General features: G+C 42.0%; 1 protein-coding gene across 4 annotated transcripts in view; it reads right to left on the bottom strand.

Moving 5' to 3' along the window:
- LPGAT1 (lysophosphatidylglycerol acyltransferase 1) overlaps positions 1–22,143 on the bottom strand; it is an 83,569-nt gene extending 61,426 nt beyond the window's left edge. The window contains exons 1-2 of one of the 4 annotated variants that reach the window (XM_045084693.1): positions 22,026–22,143; positions 20,402–20,666 (exon numbers count right to left, since the gene is read on the bottom strand). In XM_045084693.1, the coding sequence (XP_044940628.1) occupies positions 20,402–20,639 (238 nt within the window). In that variant the 5' untranslated portion in view covers positions 20,640–20,666; positions 22,026–22,143. Of the gene's footprint in view, positions 1–20,401; positions 20,667–21,302; positions 21,414–21,555; positions 21,630–22,025 lie in introns of those variants that run through there. The other 3 variants (XM_045084692.1, XM_045084694.1, XM_004756858.3) reach the window with 3 other exon arrangements.
- Positions 22,144–22,695: the final 552 nt, after the last annotated feature.

Consider the following 22,695-nt stretch of genomic DNA (forward strand, 5'->3'; position numbering starts at 1 on the left):
AGGACCTTGGCAGAAAGCAAAAAAAAAAGGAGAGAGAGAAAAAGTACAAGGTAAGGGAAATGAGAAATGAAAAAAAAAAAAACTGAAACAGAGACCATTTTAAATAGCACAGGCAATTCTGCCCACCTTTCCAGCCCACAGATGTATGCCCTGGAGTGAGCCTGAGACCAGAATCATGGATCCGCTATTCCTTGTCATTTGCACCTGTCATGTACCCAGCCTCATGCCAGCATCTCATTCCCTAGCATCTCAATGAGCTGTAATTTAGTTATTTAAAAGATACATTTAAGATATGACACTTAAGCAAACTTTCCAATGGCTGTAACATGATCTCTGCCCGCAAGAAGTTTGTTCACTTATTGAGAATAAAAGACACACTGGGGAATAATGCATTATCGATGAAAATATGCATCTCTGGTGGTAGGAGATGAAGAAATCATTGTGAGCTAACACATGAAGGGAGGAGATACCAAAGACATGGGGGAACAAGGGCCTGCCTGGATAGACACCTTCTGGAACAGGCAGCTGGTACTGAGGATGAAAAATAAGGCTATATCTGTAAATACGAGGTCAGATGACAGAGATACTTTTGAAAGTCAGATACTAGAATTTAGGCCAGAAGATAGAAAATTCCTTTTTTGTCACCAAGCAGGTGACAAAAGTGAGAGAAGTGGCATCCTGAGAGGAGGAAGCAGCGGGACTGTGTGAAAACAGTGCGTGCCCCACTGAAAAGAGGGCGGCTGTGGTCCAGCTCCAGTGTCTTGCTGGTATCTGGGAGCCTGGACCCAGATTACCACATCCTCCAACTTTGGGAGTGTAACTGGAAACGTGAGAGTTTTTATGACAGTTAAAGAAAGAGGACGTTAACACTGGAGGGAGGTTCCTCCGGAGCGAGCAGGAAGGAATGGAATCCAAACAAAGGGACATTTTGCACGGTAACGGGAAGAAGGAAAGGAAAGGAATACCAGAAGACAAGACTGAGCAGCAGGCTTGGCCAGTGTGCTAGAGCACCAGAATTTTGAATATTATCTTATAAACCACAGAAAGCCAGCAGGGAAAAGGAACAGGCAGTGTGTGGGATGGAGGGAAAGAATGAGGGGCCGTGGGGATGGAGGAGAGCAGTTGTTAAATGAGGGGCATTGTTTCAGGATGAGAATGTGTGTAGTGTCTTTATATCCTGGAAGACAAGGGCAAAGACAGAAGGAGACAGTGATCAGTGAGATGAAGCAAGAGAGATGGGTTATTAGCTTTGGATAAGAGACTATCTCTAAATGAGATATGAAGCGTGAATGAGAGCGGGAAGAAATGGGGACAGGGGATAGAGGAAAGGGAGTGTCTCCAGAGCCACCGACCAAGCCCATGGCAAAGACACAATGAGTTAAAAACTGACTTAGGAGAGAGAACTGGTCAGAAAGCGATCACATATGTAGATATCTTAAGCGGGGCTGAGCTAGACTAAATTGGGGATGCCCCTGAAAATGAAAGAGAGGAAAGCAAATACAAGCACTCACACCAGCCAAGCACCCAAGAGGTCTTAAGTAAAGAAATTCAGAGTTGGAACTAATACAGCCTCTGGTGTGAGGCTTGACCATATTCCTAAACTTTGAAATCTAGGATAGCTAAAGAAGAAAGTATTAAAAATATAATCAAATGAGAAACTAATTAATTATATGACATATTCGTAAAATTTGCCAATTTTGAAGAGCTTTCATTCCTATCCTCTCAGTTGCTACGGCAGCTCCGTGAGGCACACAAACTGGGTGTCACTCTTACTTAAAGCTAAGGATCTGAGAAGATATTGAACAAGGTAATGCCATAAGTAAGCACTATAAATCCCACTGAAATCCAGGTCTGCTGGCCCCTGAAAACCGAAGCATAGACAGCCCCTGTCTACTGAGATTACTAAGCATTCAACTAAAAGAGAGGTGTGCTACGTTTTCACGGGAGAATCAAAACAGCATTGTCCCTGGCAAGTTCTGTCACCCACACTGGACAAGGTACTTAGCTCCCACCAGTCTTCATGTTCTCAAGTACTTAATGGGGCTGAAAGGACCCTCCTCTGAGGGCTGGTTTCAGATTTAATAAGAAGGCACGTAAAAGCACTTGCTAGAAGGCCTGGCACATCAGGTACTCCGGGTAAGCTTCTCTTCTCACTGGAGGCATTACTAGTTACACATGCTTTGCCAGAAGTTAGTTTCCTTGCTGCAGAATTCAGTAAAAAAGCTTGTGGAAAGCTTTTCTTTTAACAGTTAAATCTTATCAGAAGATAAAGGGTTCCTAAAGGAAGCAGAGAAATTAACTCAAAAAGTGAACTCTAAATTGAAGAATCTAAGGTCACGAGAAGAAGACAACATCATTTCAAGATCAGGATGATGAACGTTAGAGCATGACAGAAAGGAGAGAATAGGGACTAATAACTAGAATACACTGTAGGCAGAGGTGCTTCTCACTGAGCAAATTCAAACCTGGAGTCTATGGAGTCCATATATGGACTTCAGAGAGTTGTGAACCCCTTGAAACTGTAAAACTGAGCATGTGCAAAGGTGCTGTGGTAAGCCCCAAAATGTCCACCCCCAAGGTATCCATGTCAAATCTCTGGAACCTGTGAATGTTACTCTGTAGGGTAAAAGATGTGATTAAACTAAGGATCTTGAGAGAAGCTTACCCTGGATTATCAGATGGCCCTAAATCAATGACAAATGTCCTTATAAAAGACACAGAGAGAAAAGACATAGAGGAGGCAGCAATGTGCCCCAGAGGCAGAGACTGGAGTGATACAGCCACAAGCCCAGGAATGCCTACAGCTACCAGAAGCTGGAAGAGGCAAGGAATGTCCCTAGTGCCTCTGCAGGGAGAGGCCCTGCTGACACCTTGATTTCAACTTGTGGCCTCCAGAAATGTGAACAAGTAAATTTCTGTTATTTTACATGCTTCTGAAGTAAACTGTTACAGCAGTCATCGAAAATTAATATAGGGAGCACTTCAGAGAGGGGGATGTAACTTCCATTAGATTCTAAAAGCAGTTATCATGAATCCCAAAAGGTAAAGGAATTACAGCTGTAGGGGATAGAGCAAAACTATAAACAAATGAACTAGAAATTGTGTAAAAACCTGCAGAACAAGTCATTACTTGGAAAAGGCCCCACAGTTCATAAATGTTGAAATAAGAAAATAATCGGCTGTCTCTGGCATCTAATCCAATATCCATTTCATTAGCTCTTGGGAGTTTAACCCTACAAATGCACCAGAAGTCAGTGATTCCTAAACAACCATATAGCTTATTAAAAATATAGGTTCCCAAGTTCCATGCCAATGTACCGACTCAATCTCCAGGACAGAGGAAAATATACATACATAAAGTCCCTCCAATAATTCAGATGTGCAGACAAATTTGGGAACAACTACTCTAAGGCAAGGGTCAATAAACTCTCTGCAAAGGGTGAGACAGTAATTTGGGGCTATATAGGCCAAGAGGCAAAATTGAGTATATTACATAGCAATTTACATGACAAATTTATTTTCCAACATATTTCTATACATTTTTTAATGGGCAAAATTTAAAATACAAAGCTGAATACAACTTTTTGCAATACGGGCCTACAAATAAGAAAAATGGAATTTTTTCTTGGGAAGGGTCATGTTTCATTTAATTGGAGTTCACTGTGTTTCCTATCATCAGACTGACTGCAAATGGTCATCTGTAAAAACTAGGAGCTGGAGATTTAAAAAACAAAAAAACACAACAAAAAACACCAAAAAAACAAAAACAGGTTATGGGCTGGATTTGGCCCAGGGGCTATGGCTTGGCCAACCACTACAGAAAGATGAAAGGAAGAACTATAACCCTTGCCCTTAAGCAACTGACAAATTAAAGAGACAGGAAGAGCAAAAGCAAAGCAACAGTGAAAAATGTGAAGTGGAATTTGGAATGCTTTATGTCGGAGGGCAGTGCGTCCTAACTACTTCAAGCATGAACAGTCTTTTTTAATGTCAAAAAAATACGGCAGGTATCTATACAGTAGTTCTTTTACCACTGAGTGAAAATATCCATCATAAAAAGCAGCAGCAAAACATCTATAATGCTTTTAAGGGATTTATTAATTAAAACAGCAGCTACATATATTTGAAAAAGATTAACACACATTTACGAGACATATTATTTATTTACCCACAGGCGGTACTTAATGTGCATGGATTCCCATCCCTAGAGAAGTCTGGGGCACTGCAGCCCAAAGGTTGGGAACCACAATTACAGAGCGGATGCCGGAGAGGCTCAGAGAGAAAGGAACAGAGAGAAAGGAACAGCGGAAGCTAGACCAGTGGGAGTACAGGGATCGTGGAGGCCAGCAGGGGGGCGAGGGGTCCAAGGCGAACAAGAGCGCCTGGCTCGAGGGGTCCCAAACAGACCAGCTTCCACCACCTGCCGCTGACAAAACACAAAGGCAGAGAAATGAGTGGTGGTGAGACACGAAAGAAATGGATTTCAGGGAGGCCAACACTGAGAAGAAAGGGGACTCGTGTCTCCAAAAGGCTGGAAATACTCCAGGCTTCTATATGGAAAATATGGGACAAAGGTGGGCAGATAACGTGCAGGCCGACAGTGAAGGTTAAATTGATCATCCTCTTGGGGTCAATCACGGATGGGGTCTTGGTGGCTCAGGGCTGTCCTTGTTGCTTGAGGGGGTGGTTCTGGTCCCCATCATGGGAACGCTTTGCCCTTAGGATCTTCCGCCTGAGCCAAGAGACAAGCTGGAAAGAAGAAACCAACTGAAAAGTTTGAGGTCAAAAACAGGGGCAGCCCAAGTCCTCTTTCAGGATGTCATGGGTTTAGATAAGGAGGTAGAAATTTTCAAGGAAACTGAAGAACAGATTTGACGGTGTTAAAAACAAAAACAAAAAACCGCACACACACAAAACCACAGACCCAAAGTGGTTGTCACTTAGATCGAGTTCCCAAACCGGTACTTAATATGCAATCTAACTGTAGTTCCAGCTTCCCCCAGAACTGTAGTCTTAACCTGGCCAGCCAGGAATTTTTCAATCCACACCAATGAGTCTGCCACTTGGGCCCTCACCATCCCCCAAATAAAGATGAGGTAATCTGCATAAGACATTTTGCCTTAAAAAAAAAAAAAAAAGACACCTTGCCTTTCCGCAAGAAAGTGGCTTTGCCTGGAACAATCCTTTTCTTTTGCCAATAGCTTTCTTGCCCTCCACCTTCTATAAAATCCTTCAGTTTTTGTACAAATCATGGGAGCACCTCTCTACTTGCTAAACGGGGTGCTGCCCAATTCACGAATTGCTTAGTAATTAGATCTTCAAATTTAGTTGAATTTTGTTATATAATAGGAAACAGGAAGCACATCAACAAGAGAGGGCAGGAGGCTAAGGAGACGCCTTGGTAAATAAGAGTTCAAAACAGGATCAAACTAGGCAGGCGCTGCGTCACGGCCTGCCTCTGCCACCAGAGCCAACATTTAAGTGCTTTCCACGAAATGTATCGAACTGATAAGTGGTGCCTCATTCAATCTCCTCTAAGAATAGTTTCCTCAATATGTGAGTCGTGTAAGTAAATGACCAGGATTTCATCATGTCCTACTCTAAGTGGTTCAACATCTAGATTCTTCCATCTCAAAAAGTTTAAACAAACAAACAAAAAACCAAACTGAAAAGCTTTCTTTTGACCCAATTTCTCTCTTGTAACTATTGCCCCTCGTCTCTCAGAGCCACACTTCCGGGGAGTCACACATTCACGTTTCCATCTGACCTCATCCCATTCATCATTCACCTCCGGTGCACTCCAATCCAGTTTCCACTTCTACCGCCTCCAAGAAGCTGCTCTAGCCAAATGCAGCTGCAGGCTAATAAATCAGCTCTCATCTTACAAAACATAAACTGTCAGCAGCAATCCTTCGGCCCCTCCCTTGGAACACCGTTGACTTCTGCCACCATGCTCCTAGGGGAGGCACTGCTTCCACCCCTCTAATGTTCTCAGAAGCTCCAGCATCCCACTCTCCCCCCCATCAAATGTGGGCATTTCCTCAGTCTGATCCTGGGCCTCTGATCCCTCAGAACTCACAGGCACCTACAATCTCCCGGGGGGATGTCCTCCAGCTCCGGCTTTAAATACCTACGGGAGGCAATTTCCCCATTCATCTTCCAAGTGCAGGTTTCTCCTCTGGGTTCTGGACAGCGTGTCTGTGGTTATTGCCGGGCTCCACTGAGATGCTTCTCACCCGTCCTATGCTGAAGTTTTCTCTTTCCTCTTAATGTTGCTCTTCTCTGAGCTTCTCTGTCTACCCAGCAGCTCACACCAGAAACCTCATGGTCATCCCTGTCCCCTGCCATTCTACCACATCCTCTATGGGCCATGACTCAGAAAGTCCTGCCCACCTTCCTCCTAGAAAACTCTCCAATTGGTTCACTTCCTTCCACCTCTACCGCCATCAGCTAGAAAGGCAACTGTCACCTCACTGAGATAAAGCAAGAAACTTCCCGAAGGCAGCCCCTGCACACCCTCCTTTTTTTTCCTCTCATCCATTTCCACAAAGTGGGCAGAGCTTGGAATTATAGGTATGAGTTTGAGCTCATCATTCCCGGACGTAAAATCCTTCAATGGCTTCCTCTTAGGATAAACTTCAGAATCCCTACGGGGCACTACAAGACCTCACTAGATTTGGTTTCTTTCTCTCTTCTTCATCCCCCACCCCTGCTCCTCTCATTCACTCCCTGTTGCAGCCAACCTGGCCCTCCCTTTGTTGCCACCAACCTTCTTCATCCTCTGAACATGCTGCCCCCCTCCAGCATCACCAGGCCAACTCCTACCTACTCCTCAGCTCTCAGTCTTGGTTTCTCAAGGAAGCCATTCCTCCCTGAAACTACCTGAAACTACCAGATTCAGCCCCCTGTTACTTGCTCTCAGAGCCCCTTTTCCCAGTTGTGATCACACGGTGGTCATGTGACTCCTGTCGTTTCCCACAAGAAATGTCAACCGCAGAAGAACGGATGTGCTGTTCATTCTGCCGCTGTCCCCCACCACCAGCACAGTGCCTGGCAGAGCTGGCACTCAAATATTTAGTATCAGAATAGGTGGCTGAATTAATTAGAAGACAGTTAAACATAAGTTGCTTGGAGATTTCGTAATTTATAAACATAGATGTTAATATTTTAGTTGGACTATGGCTTAAATGACTAATGACGAATTACTTATTGATTAAAGCAGAACTGTACTGAGTTACATACCATAAGCTAAGCTTAAGTGTCCTCAAATGTATTTGTCAGACTATAAAAGCTAACCAGGCTAGCTTTTATTCATTTAGACATACCTTTCCCCAGAGGTTAACATAGTTGTTTTCCTAGGCATTAATATAATTATAACCATAATAACGATGATATTATTAATTCTTTATAGAATACAAAACACCATGCTATCCACTAAATATTAAGGCTTCACGAAAGATAAACAGGACCTCTACTTTTACCGATGATGAAATGGAGGCTCAGATAGGTAACTAGCTCAAAGTTATAAAATTACCAAGTGATGGCGGCAGGAACCAAACTCATACTACTCAAAAGTCAATATTTTTTTCTAACATCATGCTATCTTTAACCTCACACTTACTTAGCAATATCTATTTCTTGTTCAAAATACATCTGTATATACCTATCTGAGGTTTAAAATGGCTTTAAATGATTATTTCAGTTTTGTAATGATTCCTGGTGTTGGGGGAAAAGGGTAAAATAGGGGCGCCTGGGTGGCTCAGTGGATTAAGCCACTGCCTTCGGTTCAGGTCATGATCTCAGGGTCCTGGGATCAAGTCCAGCATCGGGCTCTCTGCTCAGCAGGGAGCATGCTTCCCTCTCTCTCTCTCTCTCTCTGCCTGCCTCTCTGTCTACTTGTGATCTCTCTCTGTCAAATAAATAAATAAAATCTTTAAAAAAAAAAAAAGAAAGAAAAGGGTAAAATAGGTGAAGGATATTAAATTACCCTTATCGTGAGTCACTGAGAAATGTATAGAATTTGTTGAATCATATTATATACATGAAACTAATATAATACTTTGTACCAATTATACCTCAATAAAAATTAAAATAAGTAAAAATAAAATGCCCAATTCAGTCTCTCACATACAAAAAGCAATTTCAGTCTACCCATAAAAAAATAGCCCCAAATTCTTATTCAAATGATACCCTGTTCTTTATCGATGTAATCTATATTTTATTCTACAAAATAAATTTGGTTTCCAGTTAATATTCTTCTCTGATTTAAATTAACTTTAAAAATGGAACCCTCACATTAAGGGAAAATGTGCATACTGATCTCTGTTTTTCAGAAAACTTTTCACAGGTGCACTTTGGACACACAGTTGATAGCAAACTCAACTATTCCCATCCACCAAAAATAAAAACTATGCCAAAAATCCTTTTGGTTGGAATAACCTAGATCATATTCTCTGGCACAGTATCTTGCAAATTAGTAACTATTAACTGGCAGTAAGTAGTTGATAAAGATTTGATTGGTCTATCACACAAGATACTTCTACAATTAATGTCCTGTTTTCTTGAGATAGCAGACTGGAAACAGTTATTCCTTATAACCATATTTCTAAGACAGCTACTAGCAAAACACCTAACTACAAAGCATCTTCTCAGTAAAGAGGTAAGGGGTCACTTAACCCAAATATGAATATTAATTCATACTGACTCCAATTAATCCCAGTTGATTCTCAACAAGGATGCCAAAACCATTCAACGTGGAAAGAACAGTCTTTTCTTTTTGTTGTTGTTAATATTGTTTTTTTTTTATCCCCAGGGGTACAGGTCTGTGAATCTCCAGGTTTACACGTTTCACAGCACTCATCATAGCACGTACGCTCCCCAATGTCCATACCCCACCACCCTCGTGTGTCCCCCTCCCCCCAGCAACTCTCAGTCTGTTTTTTGAGATTGAGTCTTTTATGGTTTGAAGAACAGTCTTTTCAACAAAAAATGCTACGACAATTGGATGTCCACATGTCAAAGAATGAGGTTGGACCCTTATCTTACAGCATATAGAAAAATTAACTCAAAATGGATCAAAGACCTAAATATAAAAGCTAAACTCAAAAGAAAACAAAGGTGACAATCTTCATGATACTGAATTGGGCAGTAACTTCTTAGATCTGACACCAAAAGTGTCATCCAGTGAAATCAACCCATGAAAAAAAAGATAGGGGTAGTATACAGAATATAGAAAGAAACTTACAACTCAACAATAAGATGACACACAACCTCATTTTAAAAATGGGAAAAGGATCTGAATAGACATTTCTCCTAAGATTTACAAATGGCTAATGAACAAATAAAAAAATGCTCAATATCATTAGTCATTAGAGAAATGCACATCGAAACTACTATGAGCTGCCACTTCACATCCACTAGGATGGCCAAATTAAGAGAACAACAAAAGGCTAGAAAATAGTAAGTTTTAGTGAGAGAGCAAAGATCCTGGAACTCTCCTACATTGTTGGTGGGAATGTACCATGGGGCGGCTGCTAAGGAAAACAATTTGGCAGTTCCTCAAAAAGTTAACACAGAACTATAATATGGCCCAGCAATTGGACTCTTAGGTCCTGGAGAATTGAAAACATATGTTCACACAAAAACTTGCACATGAATGTTCACAGCATTGTTTGCAATAGCTAAGATGTGGAAACAACCCAAATGTGTATCACCAGACGAATGTATAAACACAATGTGATCTACCCACACAATGGAGTATTACTGAGCCGTACACCGGAATGAAGTACTGAAACATGAACCCTGAAAACATGCTCAGTGAAAGAAGCCAGACACAAAAGACCACATTTTATACAATTCCATTTATATGGAACGTCCAGAATAGGCAAATCCGAAGAGACAGAACATAGATTCATGGTTGCCAAGGTCAGTTGAAGGGTGGAGAAAATGGGGAGTGACTGCTAATGCGTTTGGGTTTCTCCCGAGGGGGTGATGAAATATCCTGGAATTAGTCAGTGATGATGGTTGTATGATCTTGTGACTACACTAAAAACCACTAAATTTTACATTTTAATACAGTGAATTTTGTGGTATGTGAATTATACTTCGATTTAAATATGTATTATAGATCCTTAACACCAAATCTATACTGATCATAGTCTTCTGATGATTCAGAAACATCTTGGTGTATTTAAATTTACAGATGTTTTTCCCCTTAAAGTGTCAAATAATGCAAGCTTCAAATTAATAGCATATGCAAAAATATCTTATGTACATGATTCATAATGTTTCCTAAAGTTTAATGAGTAGGAAAAAAATCTGGGAAAGGTGTTATACTAATAAACTTCATCAGAGCTATTAAACCATAAGAAAAAGTATAACCTTACAATTAAAATTTATGCATGCTTTTTACAATAGTTTTTACTATAATTTAAAGATATAGAAATCAATTAGGCTTGCTTTGTTTTTTATATTTTAAAACATGAAAAGCAAAGAGTAGTAACTAATTTTAATAATGTAGACTTTATGGGGCAGTTGAGTGGCTCAATCAATTGAGCGGCCGACTCTTGGTTTCCACTCATGTCATCATATCACGGGTGGTGAGATCAAGCCAAGCATGGGGCTCCGTGCTCAGCAGGGAGTCTGCTTGAAGAGTCTCTCCCCCACTTGCTCTCTCTAAAATAAATAAATCTTTAAAAAAATTTAGATTTTATATGATTATATTCAGAAGAAGAAATGAAGCTTCTACTAATTAAGGAGTGTACAATAGTAGCAAATACTTCACCAAGTTAGTAATATAGTACATGAAATTTGAAAAACCTTGTGACCATGTTCTACTAATGGCACTTCATTTTTCAGTTTCCATCACACGCCTTTGCTACACGAAACCCACAGCTGAGATCCCTAACAAACTTTCAGTTTTTAATGGTAAAGCTTATGAGCTTATAGGCACTGGTAAGGCCTTATAAGTGCAAAATTATCATATGTCTAACAGAAACAGACTAGTAACTGTCATTTGAGTTTTTTTAAATAAATATTACCTATGCCTCTGGGGTCTAGGTAAGTAATGCACATGAGCAAAGCAGGCCCAGAGTGAAGACAAGGAAGCAGTGGGATATCTTGGGTGCACTAGAGATCACAGGCTCCATCCGAAGGAAGTGGCTGTTACTTAGCTCGGGAAAACTTCTGCCAGACAAGAATGAGGACCCAGCACAGCCAGAATTTCTCAAGGAGGTTTTGGTTTTATTTTTTATGTTCTGCGAAATCTCCCTAATTTTGAAATGTTGGCAACAAATGAGAAAAAGCTGAAATAGTGCAAAGGCCAAATCAAGCTGGTCAGCTGCTGAATACAGCCACTAGTTTGCAAGCTCTGCAAGGAAACTCTTGAAACTAGTTTATAACAAATAAACTACAAATATAGTATAATATATTTAGTATGTAATATATTATACATATGTCGAGTATATTTAATATATGTAATATACTATACATGTATTTATCAAAGTTTGGGGGGGGCACTGGTCACCCTTAAAGTTCTCAAGGTGATCCACAGACCAGATCTAGTATTAAGATTACATTTCAGGGGCACCTGGGTGATTCAGTGGGTTAAAGCCTCTGTTTTCAGTTCGGGTCATGGTCCCAGGGTACTGGGATCGAGTCCTGCATTGGGCTCTCTGCTCAATGGGCTCTCTCCCCTCTCTCTCTCTGATTGCCTCTCTGCCTACTTGTGATCTCTGTCAAATAAATAAATAAAATCTTAAAAAAAAAAAAGGATTACATTTCATATACTCCTTACTGAAATACCAAAGGTCACTCACTTCTGCTCACTTTGGTGACACTTTTTTCCTGTAGCCAAGGGGAAATAGAGGGGATGCCTTAACTATACTCTGCTGACAAGTAGTCCAAGAATCAAAACAGTTTGGGAAACACCATGAGGAAAAAAAAATTGATAAGGCTATTTCTTGCTTTTGGACAGACCTTAAAGAAAATTAATTAGGGGAGTGCCTAGTGGGTTCAGTCAGAGAGGCATGGGGCTCTTGATCTTGGGGTTGTGATTTGAGCTCCATGGTGGGTATTGAGATTACTAAAAAAAGAAAAAGAAAAAAAAGAAAATGAATGAGGTGGTAAAACTGGTCTCCAGTTTATAATAATCAACTAGTAGTATGGTAGAATAGTGACAGAACTATCTGAATTATAAACACATAGTTGAAGAAAAATCCTGTGTTGTTGTGTTGTACTTTCTGATATGAACATGGTGGAGTTAACAGATATGAATCTTCCTAAAAAATACACATAATAACAAGGAGGAAGGGAAAAAAAAACTTTACAAAACTCCCCCTTTTTTTTTTAAGCAAACCTAGGAGAAAAAAATATAAAAACTCCAAAATACATAAAATCAGGGCTAAGATCAAATAAGGCCACTACCAGAAACAATCTACGATGGGAATGAAGAGCCGAGACAGAATGCGGCATGTGATGAGGATTACCCAGGAGTGGCAGACCTCCAAAAACAACAGTAAAAATGCACTTCTTTAAGGAGAGAGGTTTACACTGGCATGGGTCTCTCCAGTCACAGCTACAAAAGAAGGAGTAGGAAGTCCAGAAGGGGTAGCAAAAAGCCACCGAGGCTCAGTCTGGTTTGGAGAAGCAGAGGACCTGTAGCAACACAGAGAAGCACACCCAGGTGCCATATGTAAAAAGATTTCCTCTGAGACAGAAATCTGGAATCTACCCTGGCCCTCTTACAAAGAGCTGACTGAGAAAAATCCAAATCATTAAAGTACAAGGAATAAAAAGGTAACTGGCACAGCATTCACTTACCATAAGAAAAATGGCAAAAATGAGCAGCACAATGTACTAACTGTAGAAGAATGTTCACTAGAAAAATATTATAATGTATAAGATAAAAACTATAAATATTCTTGAATGAATGTAAGAAAATCAGTAAAGTTACTACCACTATGAAGACAACCACACGCATAAATATAAGAACTCAAGGAAGAAATATCTAGACAAGAGGAACAGTGAAAGCACGAACTGGAAGAACTCAAGAAAGAAACAGAAGAATACACAAACCCACCACAGAAATGAAGAAGAAACTGAAATGAGAACAAAGAAAAGAGATATTGCATAAGACACCATAGAAGATATTAAAGACAAATATACACATGAAAAAGTTTTAAAATGATTGAAGAGAAAACGACAGATTTAAAAAAGATACACAAAGGGAGATCCAACAAACATAAAATCAGGGTCGCCAAAAGAGAAAACCAAAACAAGCAAATGACATAAATATTCAAAGATATAATTAAAGAAAACTTTCCTGAAATAAAAACAGATTTAAAGTACATAATAAAAGGCACACATGTGCCAGCTTATCCTATACCAGCATATCCCAGTAAAATTACTAAATATTAGAGAGAAAGAATCCTTTGGGCAGATAGGCAAAAAAGATCCAATCATTAATATGGGGAAAAAAATCCAAGATGGGTTCAGACATCTTCACAGCAACACTTAAGGTCAGAAGACATTTGTATACACCTATATTACTTAAGGCAAAGGTGAGCCAAGGATTTCTTTTTTTAAGATTTTATTTATTTTGACATAGAAAGACACAGCAAGAGAGGGAAGAGAAGCAGGGGGAGTGGTAGAGGGAGAAACAGGCTTCCCACCAAGCAGGGAACCCAATGGGGGCCTCGATCCCAGGACTCTGGGATCATGAGTCAAGCCAAAGGTAGGCGCTTAATGACTGAGCCACCCAACTGCCCCTGAGCCAAGGATTTTATTGCTTGCTAAGCTGTCCTTCAAATGTAAGGTTAAAAAAGAAAGTAAGTTCTAAACATGTTTGTAAGAATAATATTCTCATATCATTGCCATGATTCTTTATGGAGAAATTACTAGAGAATGAACTTCAGCCAACCAAAGAATGACTGGGAAAAACTGCAAAAGTGCTTGGGTGAGCATTATATATATATTTAACTGAAGAATAAGGACTAAAACAGAAGGAGGTAGGGTGATAAACAGAACATAAATATTATAGGCCTTGAAAATGCATAAATGCAAATAACAAAAAAATTGGGAGAAAGCAAACAGGAAGTGTCATAAGCTTACTGATTACCTGGACATGATAGTAAGGAGTCAGTGGATAGTCTTAAAGCTCATAAATCAAGTACTAAAGTACAAGCATATATAATATTACAAATGCAAATACTATCATGAATAATTACTATTGCTATTGACTAAGATTTGGTGATGGAGAAGAAAAAGGGGAAGAGAGAAGATTTAAACAGAATATTACCTTTGTTCCTTGAAAAGAACCAAGAGTTACTATCAGAGAACCAAGAACATCATTTAAAGCAACAAGACTAAAATACAAACCTACCTAAATATCACAACAAAACTGCAAAGAAAAGCAGACAACACAGTGAAAGAACTAAAATGTGTGTGTATGTATATATATAGGGAGAGAGAGAGAGCAGAAAACATAAAATAAAATGCCAGAGCCCAGATAAAGCAAATCTGACATATGAATAAATGTAAATAGATTCAACTCATATGAAAACAAAGAGATTTACAAATTTACTCATAAAGCACCTGGGTGGCCCAGTTGGTTAAGCATCGGTCTTTGGCTTGGCTCATGATTCCAGGATTCAAGTCCCACATTAGACTCCCTGCTCAGCAGGGAGTCTGCTTCCCCTTCTCCTTCTGCCCTTCCTCCCCATTGTGCCTTCTCTTTCTCTCTCTCTCAAATAAATAAATAATGAAAATTAAAATTAAACAGATGTTCTTAAAAAAACCAAATTTACTCATAAAGCAAAACCTAACTCCATGTTGATTACTAGACATACATCTAAATCAAAGTAATTTTAAAAGTTTAAAAACAAAAGGACAGGCAAAGAAATATCAGGCGAACATAAAAAGAAAGTAGGAAGTGTTTTCCCCAGCTCTTTCGGACTCCAGCGTCTGTGGTGGTAACCACTACAAACACTGCAAATACTGCTTCAGGTCTTCCGTAACAGTGCATAGGGGTATGTGTGCGTGAATGAGTATCCTCTGTACTAAAAAAACTGATCTAAATTAACTACTCAATTATATATGATCTTTGAAATAAGACCAGATATCAAATTTAGAGTACTACCAGATTGCTGAGTTTAAAGCATTAAATGATATTTACATTGAATGGTGTTTTTCCATATAAAAATCAAAGCGCTGTCCTGAACACTCCTTTCCTGGATTCACGTCCATGATGCCACAGACAAAACATCATGAGGTAAGTCCTCACTTGGATGGCAATCTAGTATAAGCACTCAAGAATGAAAATCCCAGTTGAAATGTTGTCCTCTGTAAGAGTAGAGATTCAAGGAAGTGATATTTTGTCAATTTCGTCAAAAAATATACTACCAATAGAAGCAAAACTTTTTCTTAACCTCCTGCAGAAATCCCTAGCTATGACATTGTTTTCAGGTGTTGTAGTTTTGGAAAGAGATTTCATGTCTCCGAAACAAAAGGGCAATATGGGTAGGGAAGATGAAGAGACTCTAGGAATATTCTATAAAGGTCAATAATGACTCTGCCTATGGCAACATCAACTCAGCGCTCAAGAAGTTAACTGTGATGCTGGGTGTTTGAATTTCAAAACCAATAACAAAAGGAAGGTATTGTTATTACACCAACCTGGTGAGCCTATTGTGAGCATTTAGTGCCTGAAATCTTCAGGACCCTGCCTGGCTTATACTTAGCTCATATTACCATCATGAAGATCCAGAGTTTAAACTGACATATTATGCAAAAGTCTTTTTAAATCTATTATAATTACCGATTATCCAGTTAGCCCAACAGAGAAGTATCTCCCTAATGGGGAAAAAAAAGGCATTTAAAGTCATTCAGTCCCTAAATTCCCTATTCCCTGTCGGCTACCACCTACCACTGATGTGAGATCAGGAGCCCTTCTTCTTTAATCCCATGCTACATGTCTACGCGAACATTCTACCAGGATGTTTGTGCTGTTGGTGTACCGACTTCCCCACCGAGGCATCTGCGAACTCCTTAGAGATTGCCTCTATCTATGTCTTGTGCACCTCAGGACCTCCACGACACCTGTTCCCACACATAACAGAAGCTCAATAATGGAGTGTTAAATTAACAAATGTGATACTGTAGGAAATGGATATATATGCATATATTTGTATGCGTGAAAAACACCATCCAGTTCAGGGTCTGTGTTCTGCGGACGGCAGTGCCCTTGCTCTCTGATGTTTCAGGAAGGTAGGCAGCCAAGGCACCTAAGCTAGGACCAAGAAAGAAAAAAGCAATCATTCAAGAAACACGGAAGGGGCCCTCTGTGAGCTTCAGGCAACAGACTAGGCTCTAGGGTTAGAAAGACCACATTACCATCTGTAAAGAGCTCCCAGCCTCTTGGGCAGCTTGCAGCTGAGGATCTCACCCCCCACCAGGGAGCAGAGATGTTAAAGTTAAAACCAGATTAAACCATGCAACTCCCAGTTCTATACTGCAGTGCTCTTTCCACTAGAACAAGGTCTTTCAAATGTTGAGAGGACTCACAGTAAAAAACCCATTCTGTAGCACTCCCTAATAGATACACACATGAATGATCTTTTCATCTTCACTCTATTCTATTTCATTTTTCTTTTAAATGTTCAGCCCGATACTAAATGGCTTATGACTCAAAAGTGGAAAAATACTGCTCTAGGAGATATATTTTTAAAACTTTCTCTAGGATTTCAACATCAGATATAATTCCTAATAGTTTTTCTCATGCAATGAATTTGTACCACAACAAAAATAAATAAATAAGACGCTATCAGAGACTCAAATAACCGACAAAGACTAACAGTCATGACGGCTGCCACTTGGGGAATGGGAGGAAGCTAAACCTATCTCCGTCAGCTTTCCCTAAAGCCATCAATTCAAGGGAGAGAGCATTTGCTAGGCAAAAACAACCTAGTGGCATCCTCCTGACATCCCAGCTCCTTTCCAGCCAGATTATGGCCCAAAAGACTCTTATCCTATATAGAAATTCCAGAGCTTCCACTTACAATGAATTTTTTTTTTAATGATTCTGTGTAAGAGACTTTAACGAAATGTGTTTGGATGAGGAACAATGAATTTATTAAGATAAGTGAATGAAGGTCAAAATAAACTATTTTAAACATATTTTACTTAAAAAAAAAAATCTCTCTCTGAAATTTGCGAGTCCTCACTTCAGTTGAGGGGAGAAAAGTATAATGATTTATCCCAGATCTGAATAAAACATGCAGAAATGGATCATTAGTTACGTTAGTATGTCTTTTGGTTCACTCTCTGAAATATTAGGGCAAAGGCAGTACACAAATTTTCCTCAACATGAGATGTTTGTACAACACTTGCCATGAAAGGAAATGTGGCAGCAGCAATCACCATTACCTAGTAGCAAGCTAGAGATGAAAACCCTAATGTCACCAGAATTCTTTCAAAAATTGTGTTCCCCTGGAAAGTCACAAACAGGCAGCAAGACCAGAAAAGCCTTTCTCCATGTTCTAGGTCCACAGGCAGTACTCCAGCTCTGAAAACACCAAGTATAAGAATAGTCGTTCAAGGTCTTGGGCTGACTAGCCTCACCATTCTCCATCCAAGAAGCAAGTCTGAGTTTATAGGACTCATTTTTGTGACATTTTATAAAAGACAATTTTTTTAAAAAAGCTTTAATAAGCCTTCCTGTCTTCTCAAGAGAAACGTGTTTAGAAAAATATCCTTTTTATAAAGATAAAGTCCGAAGAAAAAGGAGAAAGGCATACTATTTGTTAGACTTGCCCAATAGAACTTTCTGTGGCAATGGAAGCATTCTGTCTGTGCTCTCCAGCACAATAGCCACTAGCCACCCAGGACCGAGCACTTGAAGGTGACTGGTGCGACTGAGAAAGTGTATTTTAAATTTTATTTCATTTTAATTAATTAAAATTTAAACAGCAGCATTTGGCTAAGTACCTACCATATAGGGTAGCGTAGATTAGGGAATCAATGTAAGCAGCAGAGCTAGCTAGCTGACTTGCCTCAGACTGAATATCACAATTTAAAAAAATGATATTCAATATCAATATTCAATTTTCAGCTTCCCAATTAACATTTAATTAATTAAGTTTTCCTCAGAAGTGGTTTTCCACAGTTTGGCTGTTGAAATGTTCAAAACATGAACATCCCAGATCTGCTGAGCACAATTCCTCTGGCAATGTTCAATTTTCCATCTGTGAAACTTAAGCAGAGGGGAAGGGAAAAAACTGAAACCCATCTTCCTCTTGATACAAAGGGAAGAAATGGAACACATAATCCAGACCAAACGCTAATTTAACCTTCTAGGCTCTCTCATGGATGCATCTGCTCATCAGCCCCTGCTTGTGTTGCTTCTTTAACCCAGCTGTGGCTTTCCACAAAAGTCTTTCCTACATTTGTTTGACCTCATGATTGCGTTCCCTTGTGATCAGGCCATGACCATGACCACCACCTATAGGAAAACCAATTAAAATATAAACACTAAAATATTCTCTATTTAAGTGGTCAGAATGCAGTAGCCTGAAGAGAACAGATGCTTCAGAAAGACCAAAATATGCAGATCATGCCAAGACCACTTTCCAAGCAGGTGGCAAGAGAAAACTGTGCAGTTCCATAGTCAGCGAGGGAAAGACAACGCAAGAAAATATGCTCAGAAATGCATTGCGGCCATGCTGTGGCCAAAGAATAACTAACTTCAAGCAGCATCACTGCATTCAGTATAGTCTCAAGGTCAATGCTGAATGTTGTTCAGCTTTTCATCATGCTATAGTCTATACACAAATAAACCACACGCACGAGCACAAGCATTTCACTATTTCATTGTGTTTAAGTAGAATGAACTTCCAGAACTTTACCTAAAAATACTGTGAGTTGATTTAAAACCAGCAAAGGAGTACGTTACATGCAGAGCAAAGTCACTAGTACCACATACTGTATTTGGGGATACTTAAACTATACTGAGCAAAGCAATTCTAAGATAGCAGTGTAACTCCGGTAAGAATTCAGCTACATAGCTAAGACTTCATTTTTTTTCCTCTACCACTACCACTACCACCACAAGGTCTTAAAAAAGGACTTAGAAGCTCACCTACTCTATCCAAAGAGTATCAGGGTCTCAATGAGACCCAGAGCAATGCATACAGTAGCCTGGGAGCTTTGGGTCTTGCAGAATAACAAACAGCTTTGCCAAAAGAAAAAAATGCTCCATCTAGGGCAAATAAGAGCACTCTGACCTAGCAAGAGTCTGTTAGACTCCATAAAACCCAAGCATTGTCAGTCCTTTTCTTCTGTGCATAGATAAAATCTACAGATGCAGCCTAGGCAGGAAAGAAGGAGACAGAATTTAAAATGGGAACTGCCACGCTATTTGACCCTGAGGAGTAGCCTCGTACCCTCCTCACTCTTCCAAGCTATGTTCTACAGACTCCACTGACCGCAGCATCTGCGGCATGGAAGCTATCAATTATAAAATTCTATGATAAAAGCCTCAATGTCTAAGACAAGTGCTAGAAACCTCAATGCTTTTTTTTTTCTCATCATCTTAATTCTTAGGGGAAAAAAGTCAAATAAATGTAATGAACAACACAGAATTTTCACAGCAGAGGCCCAAGTTCTCAAAGCATGGAAGGCTTCTAAACAGAAAATAAAAATAAACACTACTTCTCATTTAGTTCTTTAAAAGTCCACTTCAGAAGAGCATTACTCCTGTTCCCCAAAATGCAATTTAAAGGCAGAAATATAAATCTACTTAAAGACACTCAGAATATAAATTAACATAGATAAAACTTAATTCTTATATTTAAGTCTCATACAGATTTATGAGATTAAAATATAGATTCCAGTAAACAAAAGAAACATACGTAAGAGAAAAGAAAGCCATGTTTTGCTTGACTTAAGGTGTTAACACAGTACAATATGACATTAAATGAAAAAACTTACTAAACTATCTCAGTACAAATATGGCTCAGTCCTTCTTCTAAATTCCTACTATATTTATGGGCTAAATATGTTATTTCATTTTACAAGCCCTCAAGTCCTATATAACCCACTCCTATTTCTCTAGGTGAGTTTTGGCAAACGGGTTTTGATAAATGTCAAGCACATTAAAAACATATTATTTAACAGATTTATCAGTATATAACTATGAAATTACGCATCTGAAAATATCATCCTTCCTAAATTGGGATTCTGAAAAAAAACTCAACAGAATTGTTTTCTATTTTTTTTTTTTTACAAGCCAAAGCAGCAAAGCATCTTTCAACCCAAAGTGTAATATATATTTAATCATGGCTCCTGACTTAAGCATAACATTACAAATTGTTTCATACGCATTAAACAAAAGTGCTCACGCTCTTACCTGTATATCCAGCATACCATCCCCAAGAAGCCACCATTCCTAAAAGCCATTTATACATGATTCCTTCAATATACCAGAACCGCTTACTGTCCAGCAGTCGAAGGGGCTGAAGTATAATTACATAGCAGATGTAGGATGAAATAGCAACCAGGTTGTTGGCGACCATGAAGGCAAACCTCATCAGGGCTTTCACCAAGATCCAGCCCAGCCACGGAGCGTCTTCCAAAGTCACAGCCATGCTCACATTGGCGTCTGTCCTGTCTTTCTGAGGTGAAAGAAACATTCATTTAAAAAGGAAAATGGATTATCCACATCCACATAGTCACCAACACAGAAATCCGCCTCCAGCACAAAACCACCAGGAAAACCGAGGATCTAAGCCTTCCCGGTGTAGTACCTCGGTGATCTCTCCGGGAAATTCCAGAGGGGGACAGAGAGCGAGGGAGGAGGAGCCGCACAAGGTCAAGGGAGCTGTTCGCAGAGGCACAGGGTATGTCATAATATATTTAGCAAATGATAATACTATTCCCACTAACTAATCAGCGGCCGTGCCCGCACCGCGCCTCACCGCAGTCTGCTCTGGGCACTTTCAGGAAGACAAACAGACCCACTTGCTTCAGACAGCCTCAGCCTCCCCAAACTGACGACACGAGTGACAGAAGGCTGTTGCAGGGGCCCGAGCCCCTTTCCCAGCTATGAGAACCTGGGTACCCGCACCACCCCCATTCCCGGACATCGGTCGTGCCTTAGAAAGCTCTCTCGCATTAGCAGAGAGTTGTGCCAACAGTGTTCGTTTGCGGCAAAGGGGTTTTTGCCCACCCACCCCCTTTTTTTAGGGGAAAAAGGGAGAGGGGCCTAGAAGAGAGGGCAGAGAGGCGAGAGGAAGAAAGTAGGGGCTCACCCGGCGAAAGGAGGAAGGACGGGAGTAGGGGGAGGGGAGCAAAAGCCAGAGGAGGTGAAGGCACCGGGGCCACGGATGAGGAGAATGAAGTCCCGAGCAGAGGGCAGACGAGCGAGGGGTGATGGAAGAGGCGCGGAGGAAGAGGCGACGGCAGTGCTGGGGGCGGGGGGGGGGGACGAGGGGCGCCCGCAGCGATTTCCGCCGCCCCGGGAAGGGGTCGCGGCGGCGGGGGCGGCCCGCGCGCCGGGCTCACCTCGGCGGGTGCGGACGGCGGGCTGTGGAGCGCGGGGGCGAGCGGGGCCGGGGGCTGGCGACCCGGGGCGCGGTGCTGCGCGGCGGCGGCGGCGGCGGCGGCGGCGGCGGCGGCGGCGGGTGTCCCCGGCCGAGGGGTCGCGGTCATGGACGCGGCGGCGGCCGAGGCGCGGCGCGAGCGGGCGCGCGGGCGCCCTACTCCCCTCGCGGCTGCCTGCGGACAGAGGGACGGCGGGGACTCAGAGGCCGGACCTGTCACCGGGGCGGGTCCGGGGAGGCGGGCGGATGCCCCACGCCCCCGCCTCCTCCTCGGGGCCTACCGCGCCCTCGTCCCTCATGCCGCCGCCGCCGCCGCCGCCTCCTCCCCGGGCCGCACGGCGACGACACCCCTTCCCCGCCCCCTCCGCACCTCTCCGGGCCCGGCGCCGCCGCCGCAGCCCCGGGGCCTGCGCCCGCCGAGCCGGAGGTTACCTCGGGCTGGCCGGGCCCCGGCGCGGGCTGCGGGAGCCAGAGGAGCCGGAAGAATGCATGGCCGGCGGCGGGGCCGGCGGAAGGAGGCGGCGGCGGGGCCCGACTCCGCTCCGGCTGCGGCGCGGCCCGCGCCCGGTCCCCGGCGGCGCCGAGACTCGTCCCCCCGGGCCCGGCCGCGTTCGCTGGGGTGGCGCGGAGGGGCAGCGGGAGGAAGCGGCGGGAGCCGACACTGCGGCGGAGCTGCCCCCAGAGCGCCCTCTAATGAAGGCGCCGCGGCCGCCGCCCGCGTCCCGGATCCCGCTCGTCCGCGGGTCAGGCCCTTAGGGTCGCCTGGTCCCTAGGCCGGCGGGACCTCGCCGAACCCAGTTCCCAGGAAGAGGGCGGCTCAGAAGGGCCCGGCAATGAGCGGCGAGCCTTACAGCGCACGAGGAGCGCCGCGGTCCAAACCGAGAGCCCCCTTCAGCCAACACAGCCGGTTCTCATTGTTAGGGCTCTGCCTCCTCTGACAAACCGATCGGTGCCCAGACTGGGAAGCCGGCTCCTTGAAGGCTGGGTGTCCTCTTTTCTTTCCTAACGAAGCCCAGTTGCTCTCACGGCATCTCTTCTGAACCTCCCCAGAGGATTAAGGTCTAGAGTTTAAAATCAATTCATTTTCAGTGCCAGAATTCTT

The sequence above is a fragment of the Mustela putorius genome, unplaced genomic scaffold (assembly GCF_011764305.1).
Source record: "Mustela putorius furo isolate JIRA1106 unplaced genomic scaffold, ASM1176430v1.1 tig00000785_pilon_pilon_pilon, whole genome shotgun sequence".
Classification (NCBI taxonomy): Eukaryota; Metazoa; Chordata; class Mammalia; order Carnivora; family Mustelidae; genus Mustela; species Mustela putorius.